The sequence below is a fragment of the Anneissia japonica genome, unplaced genomic scaffold, assembly GCF_011630105.1.
Source record: "Anneissia japonica isolate Jap-2015-1 unplaced genomic scaffold, ASM1163010v1 scaffold2471_len1564793_cov202, whole genome shotgun sequence".
In the NCBI taxonomy this organism is placed as follows: domain Eukaryota; kingdom Metazoa; phylum Echinodermata; class Crinoidea; order Comatulida; family Comatulidae; genus Anneissia; species Anneissia japonica.
The window spans coordinates 485,063-503,907 of NW_022709610.1; the positions used below are offsets into that span (position 1 = coordinate 485,063).

General features: G+C 33.5%; 1 protein-coding gene across 10 annotated transcripts in view; it reads left to right on the forward strand.

Annotated features, from left to right (window-relative positions):
* Positions 1-2,085: 2,085 nt before the first annotated feature.
* Positions 2,086-18,845, forward strand: part of LOC117106798 (unconventional myosin-X-like) — a 101,685-nt gene continuing 84,925 nt past the window's right edge. For 9 of the 10 annotated variants that reach the window (XM_033248240.1, XM_033248244.1, XM_033248247.1 and 6 more), the window contains exons 1-2: positions 2,086-2,227; positions 17,111-17,313. In XM_033248240.1, coding sequence (XP_033104131.1) covers positions 17,185-17,313 — 129 coding nt within the window. In that variant the 5' untranslated portion in view covers positions 2,086-2,227; positions 17,111-17,184. Of the gene's footprint in view, positions 2,228-17,110; positions 17,314-17,681; positions 17,884-18,845 lie in introns of those variants that run through there. The other variant, XM_033248241.1, reaches the window with a different exon arrangement.

Sequence of the window (18,845 nt, forward strand, 5' to 3'; positions counted from 1 at the left end):
CAACAGTGACATTAAGATGCGCACGTGCGTCATGAGGTGCGCGTACGCATGAGTAAATCTTTTAATATGCTCCAAATTCTTTTTTAACAAACTAAATTAGCGTATTTTGCCATTATCAGCATTTAAATATTGTTCAATCCGCACCGCGCACACTTCCTCGTGGGTCTAAGTGCGGCGGATCACCTAACTCGTCCACAGTGACGAGTTCAAATCTAGTTGTCTCCTTGTTTTTAAGTCGCCAACCAACACCAATAAGAAATGGTATAGATATAGGCATATCCAGGAAAAGCCAAACTGGCTACGAAGACTAAAATTATTTTAAACTATTTTCTATTCATTTGTCATGATCCTACGTAGTAAAAGCAATGTAATCCCAAAATAAACACGTACGCAATAACAAAATAATAAAATGAATCGCGACCGATTTAATTTTGATATCGTTTTAAATAGACCAGTAAGATTTTTTTCTCTCTCAATAATGACGAATTTTACTTTAATCGGTTTACACGGATCTAGGCTGATTACAGATTAAGCCCTTACTTATTATTATTTTTATTTTTTTTTAAAGAATTTGTGTGGAATTTGGACTAAGAACATTAACCAAAACTATAAAACCGAATTCTTGAGAATTTCTCGCTTCAATACACACGTAGCCATCGAAACTCATTTATACGTTTTAAGGAGCTTTGATCCGCGTCATGCCTCTGTATGGTGTCACTGTCATTGTGAAATGATCTTTTTGTATTAAATATGATCGGAAAATGGTAGGACATTGATTACAAGAATGAATGGGTACTTTTCTTGTTTATAATTTACACAATAATTTATGCATATAATACGTATAATACATATACTTTATGGAGGTTTTATAAACAAAAAGATGTGACTGCATTCTGCCAAGCTGTACAATAGTCATAAAAAGCAAATATGCAATGTCGGACTCGAGAAGAAAGTAAATTCACATACAGTAGAACCCCTCCTTTGGGACAACAATTCAGGGGACACTCTTATTAAGGAACACTTTCCCATGAAACGAGGGGCAATATATCTTTTAACACTATGGTGAACCCCTATTAAGGGGACGGGGACACTTTCTGAGTGCTCCCTGAATAAGGGGACACTTTTTTGGTCCCGAAGGTGTCCTCTTAATAGGGGTTCTGCTGTATAAGCAGACGTATAGATAGGCCTACATGCTACACAAATTCACAAAGTAATATTTAAATCGGATATAAAAACTCGAGTTGCATGGGCCTACTGCACGTTACTTTCGAAGAGGTTATATCATTTTGACATCCGACAGCCATTACAGAATAAAATACATAAAAAAAGACTGAAAAACACTCAAAGCATATCTTTGAATGTTTTTTTATTACGACTAATTTTACAAGATTTACAAATTTAAGAAATCTACTACTGTATGTTTCACAATATCTAACTTCTCATTAAACATAATAGAACCATTTTCGAGATGAGGCTTAACCAGAGTCATATAAAGACAAATCAAAGTTGTTCCTCAATTTCAAGCAATTCCTTTTAACGAGGCCCAACATTCTATTATTTGATATGACGTTTAAAATTCAATTTAAGAACAACACACTTGTCTTTATGAAACTCTACATTATCAAAAACATGGCTGTTAATACTGTATTGAAAAATAACTTTTTTAATGCTAATATTTAGAATTTTAAAATTGTGTTCACTTATAACCATACCCCAAGTTTTACAGACTGTCGGCTATAGCTTATAAGAATATATTTATAAAGGTATTCTTTCCATTACCCCATAAACGATTACCCCGGTGATATATCACAGTCACACTCCGGTTGTGGTGTGGGAACGTAATCTGCAAATACATAATCATAATCTGTAAAATACTGCACTGAAATATGTTTCACCTGATGAAGCTAGCGAAAGCTTGTGTTCCAATTAATTTCGTTAGTCTAAACACAGATGTATGATCCTGCGAGTCTGGTCTAAAGAAGTACTGTATTTCATTCATTTTTACTGAAATAAGTCACATAAACTACAACTCTAGAGGGGGTAACTCACTTTCCACGAAAATCAGAGCTATTTCTGAGATCCAATCAAGTGGAAGTATTTTTCGCTCGTTAGTAGTAGAAGAAAAAGGTTGATTGATCAAGATTTAAGAACGGCGTGTGGTTGTGTGGTGTATTTGCAATTATTATTTACAATGGTTGAGATGAGGATTTGATAATACTCTTTTTGGGTAAGTGTCCTTATAAATTTTTGAAATAATCATTTTAAATTTAAAAGTATGGTTTTTACGTTTAGGTGAATAGGGAATCGTATGTGTAGAAGAGTAGGCTATCGAAAGAGGTGCATACCTAGACACCGGACCGACTGGATGATGATCAGCTGTTGTGTTGCGTGCCAAGACTCGGTGTACCTAGCTAGCCGGAAGCAGAATGGCACGGTATTCCAGGGCGGGGCGCGAAGCGCTTCAAAGCCCTTTTGATGATATAGGGCCTATACTAGGAAGTGAGTTGTTAGGCTAGGCTAGGCCTAGCCCTCTAATCTACAACTTTTTGTCGATTACATTTAATAGTAATTACAAACACTGCCACACACGAGTTATCATTGACATTGCCTTATTTAATAAAGAAATAATATTATATATTATTATTATTAGGCCTAGGCCCTAGTTTTAATTAGGGCCTAGGCTTAGCCAAATTAATAATTTAATCAAAAATCCACACGCAGTACTTAAAGTTTGTGCTGCTTTTTAAAAAATTATTTTTTAAATTTATTTAAAAAATCGTTTAATACAGGATGAAACATAATCAGGGGGATCGCTGCAGAACATCCAAACATTGGACGCAGACTGTACATACAGTATAATAGTAAGACCTGTGCAGGAAATATTACATCCTCTGCGCAAAAAATTTTCGCCTAGAAATCCACCATACAGTCATGGGCGTCAATCGGTGGGGACAGGGGAGACACATCCCTCCCACTTTTCAAAGTAGGGGACATCATATCAAGTGTCCTCCCACCCCCCCAGTTTCTACCGATCTTCTATAGTTAAAACTCCACTTTTCAATCGAGTGGAAAGAACCACAACAATTACAAATGACTGTCATGAATTTTGTCTCTTCACTTGTGCACTGTTCCAACTGCTCTACTATATTTATTCCTTTTGTATTATTAAGACCCGTAATATACTGTGTTTATCAGCATACATAGATTCCTGTTTTTCCTTCATAAAATTATAGTTAGTTGAATTTTATAGAGTCTGAGAGTGCCATTTCCGGCCAACTAGAGAGGGTGCCTTAATCATAAATTTTCACCATGGTTGGGGCTGAGATGATCTACACTCTATCTGTGATCCACCACTGGGTTTTGAAAATGTAGTGTGGAAATAAATGTTAATTGCATCCTTACAATCAATTAAATCAATCAGATACAACTTATAAAAGGTTATAGACGCCAGAGTTTCCGGGGGCCTTCTCCCCTCCATCTCCACCGAAGCCCAAGGTGGCCCCCCTGACCCCAAACCAAGACTGCCTTATTTTACAATTTGTCCATTGTTGTCCCCCCCCCCACTTTCAACAATGGATCGACGCCCTTCCATACAGTACAGTACATAAATACAATTACCAGAAGAATAGTGAAAAATACATACTTGCTCTTATGTTTATGTTCATTTTTTCAAATAATACAGAAACTTGTATTTGGGTTCTGTGTTAATAGGCTATTTAATTGATGCTATGAAGTTGATGAACATTTTTCATTTAAGGATGTTAAATTACGAGTCAAATACAGTATAGTACTCTAATTATGAGGACAAAAATGAGGGGAATAGCGTGCTGATTTATTATGATAATTAGGATGCTGGATACTTAGTGCAGTCATCCATTTGATGCCCTTTACACTCATCTATCCAGTTAATGAATAATATGCATATGATTAGTTATGCAAAAATGTGGATTTTGTAAGATAATTTTTATGTTGATTAATGGTTTCCCAAATACAATCTAATAAATGATTTCTATAAGTCTGTTCTTCTTGCCAATCTTGTATAGTTTGTCAATTATGAACAGTTGACTGAGCTTGTCAAACGCAACCACTTGGAATCAATCAATGTATAGTGATTGTGTATGGGAAATGATCTCATTTACACCATTGCCTTTTGCTGAGGGCTCATTTTCTCCACTTGACGGATTAAAAATCATGTAGGATTAAATTACAAGTAGGTTTAAAAAGATCAACAAAATTATTTACTCGATTTCAGAAGCGTATTGACTTGAATCGCTCAAACATGTTACAGTTACATGTAGGCATACTCACCATTTAAGTACAGTAGTACAGTACGTACCAGCAAATTCAACACCTTTATTCCATTCTTTATTTAGACAATGCAAGTTAAATCGGGTGGGATGTTGTGGGGATGGGATGTCTCTAATTGCAGTAAAAAGTACTTCCATTTTCCCTTAAACCATTTATAGATTTACATCAAGATTTTAAAAAAAAAAAAAATATTTATGTGCAAGATTGCATTGCACTTGCTTCATGCTAATTATTATTCAACATATTAGTATTTATAACACTTTTGTTAGTGGGTCAATTCCAAACTGTGGATGGTTTTACAGTAGTCTTCACCTGTCTTGTAAGTATTGGTAGACAACCACCCACCTGCGTAACAGAATGCTTGTACTGCACTGTTTGTCAAAAAGTCTTATTCTGGGTGTGTTTGTACTATTACTAATACTAGATACACACTTCAAACTGAATTTTGACACCAAAACTCTAATTTTGATTATTCTAATTGGAGGCTTATTCTCTTAGTAGGAAAGAGAAATTGCCTAGAAAAGGTAAAAAATGATGGGAATTTTATTTAATTTCAATTATAACAAAAATAGTACTTACTTAAAAGTTACATTATTAAAGGGTATTATAAAATGACCTTCGCTACAGAAAGCCTCAAAATATGAGTTTTGAAATCTACCTGAAAATTAGCAATCAACACTGGCCTTGATCTAATTTTTTTGTTTTCCCACAAATGCAGAATAATTTGTATTTTTGTAATATTGCAGTATGTTGCCTTTCGACCTTCCATGCAATTGTTTTTGATTGTTAAACTCAGTAGCTTTATACAGTATTATTATGGGATGCATGATGGAATGAAATAGAATAAACCTACTGTAGGCCTACAGACAATATTGTCAATCAACCGCCAACACTGATTTCCAAGTGTCACTGTGTTTTTGCAAAACAACAAATTTTGTTTTTGTGTGGTAATCTAATAATAGTATTATAATAATAATGAAAAATAGTTTGTGTGCAAGGTACTGGAATGGTATAATGTAAACTGTGATTTTAAAGGCATCTGATTGGTCTATACTTGAGGTGGCCCAGTTTATTGATATTTTCTTTTTGTGTTCTCTATCAGTTTACCAATCACAAATAGACAAAGCCACTTTTTTTGTCTGGTGGTAAAGTAAACATTCTCTCAAATACTTTTCAATTTACCTACAGTACCATAGTCAACAATAAGGAAGTAAAAATCCCCACTATTTCAAGATGTATAAAGTATTGTTCTGTACTTCACAGACTTTGGGAAGAAATAAATGTATTTTTGTCATTTTATCTGAACAATGTCCCATCAAGATTTGAACCCAAAACTTTCGGATTACCATTTTGATACTGTACCAACGTAGCAGTGAGGCCAAGTTGTTTGCACCTTTGATTTTCCTATTTGGATATGTTTTTTTCTCAAGAAAGGAATAATATTAATAATGATAATTGCTAAATTACATGATTGTCTCAATACTGTATGTATTAACTTGTTTATCATTACTAATTAGTGGAGATGCTTCTCCATATTTAGGTCATACATATATTTAAGTCACACAGTAGGTCTGTACTTAGTCTTTAGATAAAACACTTTAGTATAAAGGTGGGCCTACTTAATTACTCAATATGAGCCCAATCACACTTACTCTAATACTTTGACTCAGAAACAATCAATAAGTTTTAAGCCGGCCCAGAGCCGACCTAAATTTAGTTGGACTTTAAAGTCGGCTCAGGTCATGCAATGCAGGGCCTGGGCCAACTCTTCTTCATATCTGAACATAAACCAAACCTAGACTAGGCCTAGGTTGCTTTGGTAGCGGTCTATTTTGACATCTTATACCATAACATTTCCCGCAAAACCCGACAGAAAGGAGGAAGTGTGAACATTCGCAGTGTAAACCAGAGCCGACATAAAATACTAACCGCGAAAGGAACTGTTGTTTTGATTCGGCCGTAGTTAAGGCAGCTCTGGGCCGATAAGTGTGATTGGGCTCTAAGATAAATGCTATCTGTGTATGTTTATAGTATAAGAACTGCTATTGATGGCAACAACAGCGCTGTTGTCAAGGGAGGATCAAGTTTCAGGGCCAATAACAGATGTAAAGCATTTGTATGTTGTATATTTATATGAATGATACCAGACAGGAAGTCTCACTACAGTTAGAATATAACTTTACTTTACATTTTAGAATACGGTAATGAGATTTTACGGTCAACAATACGTAAATGTACTGTATGTTGCAGTTATGTATATCATATCACACGCATTTAAATCGGTCAACATGGGCCTTTACTTCCTAGATCTTTGGAAAAGCTTTTGTAATGGTAAATACTGTATATAATGTTGCCTTTTTTGGATGTGCTTTTAAATACTTCCAATTATAAACATTTGTTGTACAGTATTTCTGAATTTGAAATGAGACCATCTTGTACTTTAAAATTATTTTAAGCAGGAAGTGATTTATAGTTGAAGGAGGAGAATATGAAATAAATGAAAGGTTTAGGGTACTTCACAAAAAGGAACAGCTATAGTAAATAGTACAGTATACTCACTAGAATTTTAATGTTAATAAGGAACAAAGTATTTGATAATTAATCCCTAGAGCATAAGATTAAGATTTAACAGTGATGAGATGAATTTAGAAGGATGATAGTAGGCTTCTGCCATCTAAATATACTGTACAGTACTTTAAAATTAAAAGAAAATGCATTGTTCAATTGGTTATATGTAAAATTTCAATTGAAATTTAAAACAAGAAATTAAACATTTTCTCCAGTACACGAAAATACAAATTCCAATTTTTCTGCCAGCAAATTACGTATTTTCTTAGTGAAAGGTCTGTAAATCATGCTTATATTAAGAGGAAGTGTCCGGTTTAACCATTGGTCATTGAGCTACGAGACTGAAGAAAACCCATCATTTTCTAATATGTTTTTTATGGATGAAAAATTAAAATATCTCCATGTAGAAATATTAAAGAACATGTACTGTGTAGTATGTATTCTGTAAAATATTTTGTAAAATATAGTATTTGACAAAGAGCACATCCTACTAATTTATGAATTCCTACATGAAATTATGATATTTAGTGGTAAATATAAGAGTGTACTTGAAGCCATGGATACCTTCTTGTGTATCACAAGCCATCAGGAGAGACCGGTCTACCATCCCAACTTGAACTGAAAGACTATGACTCTTTACAACTCTTTAGTCAATTATGTATTTAAAATTCTCAGTATTATACTCCTACTGTACTGATAAATTAATAGAGTTTAATTGAATTTACCATGTTTTTTCAGTTTAAAAAGATCCCCAATTAAGATTGTAATATTTTATGTTGGTTTTGCTTTAATTATTAAAATATATTCAAAGAGTAATTTACAGTGTTTTCACTGTTGACTGAAGTTGGCCGTGGTTAAGTCAAGCCCTCAAATTGCCTTTGCATGCTCAATTTCTTCCTGTGTAGGTTCCGGAAATTATTCCATAAAGGCAATATTGGTGCAACGCAACATGCCTACTCCTTAATAACATTGAAAAGGGGCAATGTCCTACTGTGCTCCATAGAATATTTAAATAATTGCACAAACTTACGTAATGTTGCTCAATTTGTAACATTTTAAAAATCTGAAAGTAAGTAAACTACTGTAGCAATTATTTGGTTTAATTATTTTCCACTGAAAATAAAAATAACCAGTAAGGAACTATTAATCTGGGAATTTAAGTTCAAAGGAATTTTTATCCATGATGATTTATTCATCAAAGATTAACAAATTATTTATTTTTAAATGTCTGATACCATACACTGTAGTACAGGTAATAATATTGCATTCCATACTGATGAGGACAAATTTGTGGATGTCAATAAATAACAAGTAAGTTATAAAAGATGAAAAAGAAGAAAGAAAAATAGGTATATTGTACTTTTACGATATACAATGACTCACAAATTTAGTAGTTACTGCACTATAGTAAAGCATTACAGTACTTATGAATCTGTCATAATAATTATGTATACCGATCTCCTTGCATAAATTACAGTAGCTTTTTTTGTGTCTCAGAGGAATGTTGCTTTCTGATATTTATGAGTGTTTCCTGTTATCATAAACAATGATGGCCAGGTGGAATATTGAATCATACAGTACAGTACTGTATATTGTACTGTGATAGTGCTATACTATATTTAAACAAAGATATCTAGGTGTACTGAATCATACAGCACTGTGTGAGGTGCAATGCACTGATCAAGAATAAATTGTTTGTTTATTTGGTGATTTCTTTGCAGTAGTTTGGCCAGATAGTGAAACCCAAACAAAACCACTTCTTATCCTTATTAAACTTACTTGGCAACAATTTATATAAATAAACCAATCATTAAATTAATATTAAAGATAATATAAAAAGGCATGAAATTCAGTGTTATTGGATTGAAGAAATAATAACATTCTTTAGGTCTTTTGGCTTAAAACCAAATGATCCAGAGATTGAGACCATTGATCTTCACATTATCTTATCAATCTTAAAAACTATATTGACTGCATATTTGGGAGGATATCATGAATGATTTGGAATGGAGTCGGGAAGAGCTAAATTAGCTGCGAGACTGGGAATATTCCTGTGTTTGATTCTGTATCAAATGACAAGAGAAGCCAAATACTACCACAATTCATTGTATAGAATAATCTTTACTTATAGGCCCATAATTAGTGTTTAAATTGACTGTCCATACGCAAGCAAAATATGTAAATATTAGTTTTAATATAAGTTGTTTATAGAATAGTGCACCCATTTTCAATCCTACCCTATTTGACAACCTGTTCTCCAGCTGATGTCTTACATACATACACAGAAAAGAGAAAAAAAAAGAGAGGCGAAGAGGTGAAGGATTAATATGCAAAAAGCACATCTGAATGGACAACTTGTGTCAATATGTAGCCAGTGTCCAGAGAACAGAACATATTAATATAATTTAGGAATTTATACAGCACCCGGCCTTTCAACACTTAGACAATGCAATGTAGGACAAAATAGTATGTAATATAGAACAGAATAAACATTGTTATGTACAGTAGGATGTAAGATACAGTAATAATTACTCACAGCCTAGATAAAAACTAAGACAATTGCTAACAACATTCCCCAGGTAACAACACCCACATCCTCCTTGACACCATTGCTACCATTTGCAGCACTAACACCCACGCCCTCTTACACACTATAAGTCATACAGTAATAATATTGTAGTATGCTTAATATGGATTTATTTTCACAGTAGAAATATAGTAGTTACTACTTTTATACATGTAGTATAAATATGTATACGTATTAGATACTCAGCTATTAGTACTGTACCGTAAGTAATGGATTTACTGAATTTATGAAGAGTATGTATTAGAATGTTGAGTATTGATGATGCACTTTGACATTATTAATTAGATGACTCATGTTGAATCATCTTACGTAGTTAACACAAAGTTTGAAAATGTTTGTCGCATCACACGCAAGTAAAGTGGAGTAACAGAATCAAGAGAGTTTAATAATAAACAACAACTGTCTGTTGTTTCCATGGTTAACAACAATCTATTAACTTACACAATCACATAATGATAGACTGTTCAGACAGCATACTGTACAGTTAATGTTATACAAGGTGTACTGTACTATAATGTTCTTGGGGTCAACCATCAAATTTGTAAGTCCCTGGTAGCGCTCACAACAAAAACCAAAACATTTTGATTCTACCTGTGACTGGCCACAGGTACACCCCCTGTGGTGGAGCTTCTTGCCCTGGGTATCTTGCCTGTAGGGTAAAGGAAATTAAACCGACTGTATGCCTGGTATCTGAATGTAGATTCCTTAAAAGCTCTTGCTCATTGCGACCATGTGATGGCATCATTATAAGATTAGCACTGGCCCTGTGTAACATCCATGTATGAACACATAGATGAAAGCTAATAACATTCTAGAGGTATTTAGCATTACATAGATCTGTGCACATACTGAGGCAAAGCCTATTATTTTTTGTTTATCCTTGGAGGTATTATCTAATTCCTTTATTAGTCCAGCACTTCGTGGTATGTCATTCAATGATTATTATTAGTTTTACTATGAGGTAGCCATACTATCAAACATCAAGTCTTATTCCATTTGGATAGATGGACTTTCATATCTACTTTACAGTACATTATGACCATGTTAATGCATGATGATGACATACCCAATAGAAGTGAAACAACCTTATGTGAATTATCTAGATCATTAGTAAATTTATGTCCATCGCAAGACGAATACATGAATATTACAAAAGACATTATGAACACTGGCATTGTGTAAAAAAAAAATATGAAAATAATAATAGTAGACAACATACTGTACATAGCCTTTTAAGGAGATACTGTCTTGTAATGCTGACCCTTTAGCGTGAAATTCACTTTTGTGAAGGTGACCATATTTTCAATCAGCCAATCTATCAGTCATTCATCATCTTTATTAATCATTTGTTCATTGTGGTAGGAATTATTGTGTCCTCTGAAAGTCTGTAAAATTTAAGAGTGTGCCGTATATTGCAACTGTACAGTTCTAGACATGACTTTGGCATATCTGGCACACAGTATACACTTCAGAAACAACATGAACTGGAAAGAAATTTAAAAAAAACTCATACAATAATTTATTATGTTTTGATCATAGAGATATTATTAATACCTCCATGTTTTTATACACAAATAAATAGAATTATATTTGATTGTTATGTTTTCTATGTGATTAATTATACTGTGGTATCTTTGTAGAGTACTCTGAGTTTTCCTTTGTTATTGTTATGCTTCATTGAACAGCAGTGGCTAGGATCAAACCATAATGATTCTTTGTTGAAGTGGTGGTATATCCATTAGATACACTGATATTGAATAAAAACCTTTATTCTGGATAATCATTCAGTGTGAGGGTCTATAAAAATCAACTTGTAGGAAAAACAAACTATAGCCATCAAATGCCTATTATTTCAACTTGTAGAATCTCCTGTCCATTTTTAGTCTCCTGATGAAGTCCACTGTGTGGACGAAAGCTAGCGATTACCGTAAATGTTATACAAATAAAATGTATTTCAAGTTCAAATAAACATTTATTTCTTCCAAGATGTTGAAATTTTTTTTTAAAGGCCAAAAGATCATGAAAATGCAAGATACATTGAACTAAACAGATTTGACTGTACTGAAAATTTTATGATTTTTGTTATAGATACTTTCCATGCAAACATTAATATTTTATTTCCTAATGATTTGGTTTTCAAATATCCAGATGTGTTTGAATGTTGACTAAGGGCATACTAGTTACTGTACTTGGCAGCAGTTCCTAAACTCTGGGTTGTGACCAAAATTGGTTTGCCTAAAAATTAGAGGGTCTGCTAGACTCTAGGATTTTTATTTTATATCATTTACAATTTTATATTATGTTAAAATGTGCATAGAATGCTTTCGAAGTATCATTTCATTCATGTTTTAATTTTGTTCACCAGTTACAGACCTATTTTTGAGTCTGTTTATTAACATCCCAGGATGTGGGTCACAGCAAATTGCTTGGATGTTTGTTTGGGTCATCGGCCAAAACGTGATGTACAGTACATTATCAACATTTCTTTACAACATAGAAAGGTTTGGGATTGAGTAACACTACTTTTGTGATGCCACATGAAATATTAATTGTGGATATAAAATGAAAAAGGAAATAATACAGACTGTAATCTAACTTTTTACGATCCTTGTAATGTTTACATTTAATGGTGTTAAAGTTTCATTAGGTTAGAGGGTAAGATATCAATAACATTGTCTAGAAAACAAAACTTAAAATCCTTTAAAAATAATCGACTTAAGCTAACATATAACTGTTACAACTAAAGCTTATTAAATTTTGGTAAATATATTATGTTTTAGAGAATTTCATTAAATATTGACTGTATTACAACATTATTTTATGGATTGTTATATTTTTTACTTATATTAAATCTCAGGCATTTACACTGGAAACACAGTGGACCTTTCTGATAAACTACACCCCTTGAATATTGTTGCTAAATGTCCCAAAAAATTACAGTGTCAAAACATATGCACATGTTTGTTTGTGGGACAAGTGTATTTGTAGGACATACACATGTCTGGGCCTATTCTGATCAATCAGTGAAGTTTGATTTGATTGTTCATTAGGAAAAACTATGGTAGGCCCCTTGCACAGCTAGGCTGTTCCCTGAGTGGGCCACCCTCTCGTAGGCTGCTCAGCTAGGCCGTTCCTTGAGTGGGCCACCCTGTCATAGACTGCTCAGCTAGGCCATTCCCTGAGTGGGCCACCCTCTCGTAGACTGCTCAGCTAGGCCGTTTCCTGAGTGGGCCACCCTCTTGTAGTCTGCTGAGCTAGGCTATTCCCTGAATGGGCCACCCTATCGTAGACTGCTCAGATAGGCCGTTCCCTGAGTTGGCCACCCTCTCGTAGACTGCTCAGCTAGGCCATTTCCTGAGTGGGCCACCCTCTTGTAGACTGCTGAGCTACAGGTAGACTGTTCCCTGAGTGGGCCACCCTATTGTAGACTAGCAAGAATTGAATCAATAACAAATACAGTTACACAACAGATGCAAATAATGTACTGAGAGATTATCAGAAAACAATGGCCATTGAATAACACTTTTTTGATAGTAGAAATAAGTTTTAAAAACATTATTTCACTATCAAAGTAGAGGAATGACATACACACAGTACTTCAACTACCAAAATATGCAACTCATAGATAACCACAAAATTCACTTTTGGTAAGTATCAAATGAACTTTACATGTTATAAACAGTGCAAATGAACAGTAGTTAAATCATGTGAATCAATTGTGTGTTTGAATCACAAGTTCATGTATAGGAAAAGGGAGAGGCTTACTTTCTCACAAACTTAGCAATAAATGTTCTGCTTAGAGTTAATTCAAAGAAGTATTTGTTAATCAAATATTGTTTTTAAAGTAAACTGAAATTAGGAATAGGCCTACATTTATTTAAGCAACTCATTTAATTGCATGCTGTACTTGGTTTTTACTCCCCGCCAACTAAATTTAAGTGCCTTTAACTATACTAAATTATGTAAACTGAAATACTATATATATGTGAATATGGCAATCATGATAAAGAATTAAAATGGAGTGTAATTGTGAGGGTTGGGTAATTATGATAGGATTAAATGGTATTTCTAAATCCCACAAACATCCCAAAACACACTGTAGAAAACCAAACAATTCAATTGTGATTGACTCACTTGGTATATCACTACGAAAATTGAATATTCATAAGTACCTATTTTTTGGTTAAAAAGTTTTTTTTTTGTGAAAAAATACTTGCAAATACACCACAAACATCCAAACACACTGCGAACCCAATCCAAGCCCATTAATTATGATTGTAGAACTCTCTTTTTCTAAAAAAAATAATAATAATTTGATGTTCTTATAAACTCATTGTTTGTGTGGTTTACCAATAATACCCGGATTGAATTTCTGGAAAATTGCGATTCCGCTTCCGTGAAATTGGCCACAAATAAATTATTTTAGTATTAATAAATGCATGATTTATGTTGATTTATTGATCATGTTGTTGCTATTTTTTAACATTTAAATGAAAAAAAAAATAATGAAAAGTGTTATTCGTGGCTTTTTTTTATCTTTGAATATTTTATCATTGAATATGTAATTCCTGCAAGAAGTAAAATGTAAATAGCAATTTATTTGATGTTAGATTCCTTTTTAAAAACTAAATTATTTCAGTTAAAAAAATGCATATAATGATTTTAAAAAGATCAGTTTTAATACAGAATTTAATTATTGAGGCAATTTTTCCTACCTGTCACTTGGGGCCATTTTTACCGGGGCCATTTTTTCCTGGCCATTCTTACCGTACACCATTCCCTGAGTGGGCCACCCTGTCATAGACTGCTCAGCTAGGCCATTCCCTGAGTGGGCCACCCTCTCCTAGACTGCTCAGCTAGGCCGTTTCCTGAGTGGGCCACCCAGTCCTAGACTGCTCAGATAGGCCGTTCCCTGATTGGGCCACCCTGTCCTAGACTGCTCAGCTAGGCCGTCCCATTATTTAGCAATGCTGCCGCATGCCAGTTTCTTTTCAAATATAATAACCTAGGATTGTCAAAGGGAAACCCAATCACTTTGAGACTCCCTGTAAAAATAATATACACGACTATAAATCCTGTACCATACTATTACTACGATATTTTACTTATTTCTACTAGCTCTTATTTATTTAAGCCTAAAATATTTTTCAATTTATCTACTGAGTAGGCCTAGGTGATTTTTTTGTTTTGTGGTATGATAAAGTCTAAAATCTTAACGACAATGTAGTGAAATTGTAGGTTATCCTGTTTTATGAGGTTATGTCAACCCAAATGCATAGAGAGGTTGTTATGTTAGGAATGTGTTAACTGCAGGAGGTAGGCTAGCTACAGTAGGTATGACGCATAGAGAATCAACAAGTTTCTACACACACCATTTAACTTTTGTAAACAAACATCAGGTCCCTGGTATTGTTTGCTGTTGGAATTATATCAATATAGTTACCACAAATACTGTTGATAATGCTGTAGTAACTAATAGTAAGTCCCACAAAACGCTATTACTATATAGTAAGTTGTTTTTGGTTTGAGGACCCAGGACCTAATAGGATCATCATTGGTGATACTGTAGTTCGAATTCCATTATGTTGTATCACATACAGCAATTTATAAGGAACATTTCTTTTATTTGTATATTATTTCTATAGATTTTAAAACAACCATTGTATGGGTGGGTTGTGCATAATCATCATTATAGGAATTCTAGTGGACATGGTATGTAAAAAATGAAGTCTTAACAAGGTAAATAACAGATCCTTTGATCATTGTGAGATGCTGCCTCAAGTTCAGTAAGATCTGCTTACACTCAAGCTTTTGTGCTCAGTAATCTCATAGATAGATTTACTGTCTAGCAAGAATATTTATGGAGGAAAGAAGAGAGTGCTTATAATAAGAAGGGAATTTAAATCAGGTAGAAATAATGAATGAATTGCTTCTTTGTAGAATCATTTTGAGGTGATCCCTAGAATTATGTTGATGATCTTATAATGTATCAGCTTGGCCTTGGCCTTCCAACTGATTTCAACACATATTTATGATCAGTTTGCTCATTATCATTTAAGTTAATTATCTTTAATGAGTTACATTTTCCAGTTGTATGTAAAATTATGTCAGTTGCCTCACATCTTTTCCATTGTATTTGTACTCCATCACTAAGCAACAAATATTTACAATCATCATTTTTCATTGACTTTTCTAAAGATTTTACTATTCAAATTCAATCATTTGTTCTAAGATGTTAACTATATATTATGGAGTATATTAACCCTATCCATGCATACCAAGACTGGATCACACTCAACTGTAAATTGCAATCATTGTCAAACCTCTGTGCCAACTTCAATTCAACTTAGTCCCAGGTAATTGAACAAAGGCCCTTTTTTGACTGCAGCTGACCTACAATGCCAAATTTTCGAGGAAGTTATATAAAAAAAATTGACTGATAAGTTATTCCATTAACCAAAGAAAATTTGAATGGTGGGGAATAGGGAAATAATAATTAAAAATACAAAAAATAAGGAAGTATTGTACTGTAGATTGTTTTGATAATCAATTAATTTATTTTTATACTTGGTCTTACCAGGGATTTAGTTGTTATTTTTGGTCTTACTGTGAATCAAATGATTATTTTTTAAATTTTCAAAATAAAAACAGCCAAACTAATTTTTTTTAAAATATTAATTGTGTGATGATATCTGGCAGAATTATGTCATTTTGTTAGTAACGGTACAACTGAAAGTTATGTAAATAAGAATTTAATGTGCGAATCTATTAGCTTACGACCACCCTCGCCGGTCTGCAACATAGTTCAAATGGTCCTGAGTTCATTGGATCTCCACTATGGGTGTGTTTCTACTGATAAATACCTAATAATCGATTTTTTTAAACCGCTTTTTTAATGAGTACCAGACAGCCTGCTTGTGTTGCAACTGCATTTTTTCTTTTTTGAAAGTTGGATTTCAAGACGGAAATTACGTCAACATTTTGTTTATACAACACGTTGTTTTCCTAACTATATAGGATAGTATCTTTCTCATTCCTGTCATGATGACGAGGAGTAAGATACGGTGTGGGGCGAGAAGGCAAATGTCTTCGGCTGTGCTCATTGGCACAATTAATGAGCGACCAAACGAGGACAACGGTAGGCCCAAAAGATCGGAGAGGCCTAGGCCCAATATCCCACCACAAAATAATTACAAAACGAATTTGTCGCTCCACATGTTTTTAGCTTGTAGGCCTAGGACATGAACAAGAGGACAATTTTTTTTTAAAGTTTGCACCTAATACGATCTAGTCTTTGCAGTGATTGACCAGGGGTCACATTTCACCTGATAATCGCTTTGTTTGTGTTGCAGCTAAAAAGTGCACAGCCAAAATCAGTTATTTGCCATTCAAACACGCTATCCATCGCGTATTTTTAATCGATTTTTTTTTATCGTTTTTTTCAAACTGGTCCCGTTACTACTGCCAGAGTAAAAGCGATTTTTCGGAAAAATGATTTTTAATCAATTATTTTTTAACAGTAGAAACAAGCCCTATAACAACTCCCTGGTCTTACTGTGAATCAAATGCTTTTTTTTTTTTTTTTTTTTAAATAAAGACAGCCAAACTACTAATTTTTAAATATTAATTTCTATTGTTTTTAAATAGATACATGACGAATATTAGAACGTGATCAGTAGTTTTGTTCTTTTGAGTGACACGTCTCAGTGACTTCTTAAAAGATGGCAACCACACTGGAGATACTACAGGTTGCACAGGCTGGCATGTCCGACATGGCCAAGCTACAAGACCTTAAAGTGGAGAGCATATTAGAAAATATCCGGCAACGATTTGAAGCAGATCAGATTTACGTAAGTAACACATGTTAGTTGCTAATGACTCAAAGTCATTTGTAAATTATTTGTGTAATACTAACGTGTTGCAGCTAAAAGGTGCACAGCCAAAATCGGTTATTTGCCATTCAAACACGCTATCCATCGCGTATTTTTAATCGATTTTTTTTAATCGCTTTTTTCAAACTGGTCCTGTTACTACTGCCAGAATAAAAGCGATTTTTCGGAAAAGTGATTTTTAATCGATTATTTCTTAACAGTAGAAACAAACCCTATAACAACTCCCTGGTCTTACTGTCAATCAAATGCTTTTTTTTTTAATTTTTAAAATAAAGACAGCCAAACTACTATTTTTTAAATATTAATTTCTATTGTTTTTAAATAGATACATGACGAATATTAGAACGTGATCAGTAGTTTTGTTCTTTTGAGTGACACGTCTCAGTGACTTCTTAAAAGATGGCAACCACACTGGAGATACTACAGGTTGCACAGGCTGGCATGTCCGACATGGCCAAGCTACAAGACCTTAAAGTGGAGAGCATATTAGAAAATATCCGGCAACGATTTGAAGCAGATCAGATTTACGTAAGTAACACATGTTAGTTGCTAATGACTCAGTCATTTGTAAATTATTTGTGTAATACTAACTCAGGAACAGGCAAATGTGTTAATGTTGGTACATTAATCCTCGCGCCTTTTAATGTGGCTCCTGTCACAAGTTCCAACGGAAGAACATGCGTGCACATTAATGCAGTTCCTTGCCCATTGATTTTGATGCTAGTCTCATTTATCTTTATCTGTTATTAAAGGAACATCCTGGACACAGCCCATATCCGCATTTTACAAGGTGCACCTGCATACATTTTGCCATTTACACAGCTGTGTCATTATAGTAACAACATTAATTGTAGATTGATTAATGATTTATATTAATATGGATTTATTAATTAATTGATTATCATTTTATATATAATTGATAATTATTTGATTAACAATGAAATAATAATAATAATTGATTTCTTATTAATTGATAGTAATTATTGAATATAAATTGATAATGATAATTATGATTGATTAATTATGATTGATGTCATTTTTAGATCATAAATAAATGTTTGATTTGTAAACTATTTCATTAATTGATTGATTGTACACTAATGAGTAACTATTATTTATTAACAAATTGAAAGATTTATTTAACATTTGATATCATTAAAAAGGTGAAAAATTACCATTGAACCTGTGTGGATACCTTAAACAAACATCAATTAACATTCATAGCATTTCATAGCGATAGAGAACACTTTGAATTTTGTTGCCACATGGCATGCTAAATTTTTTAAATGACACATGGCATACAATATATTTTACATCAAATTTCAATACATATTTCAAATACCAATATGACATTTGTCTCAGAAACTCAAACTGACAGATCTTGAGTCTGAAAACAAATTATTTCCTGAAACAATAGGCCTACATGTGACTATTGCGAACGAAATGTGGGTGAATGAATGTCCATGCATTTACTTTCTAATGTGGGTGAA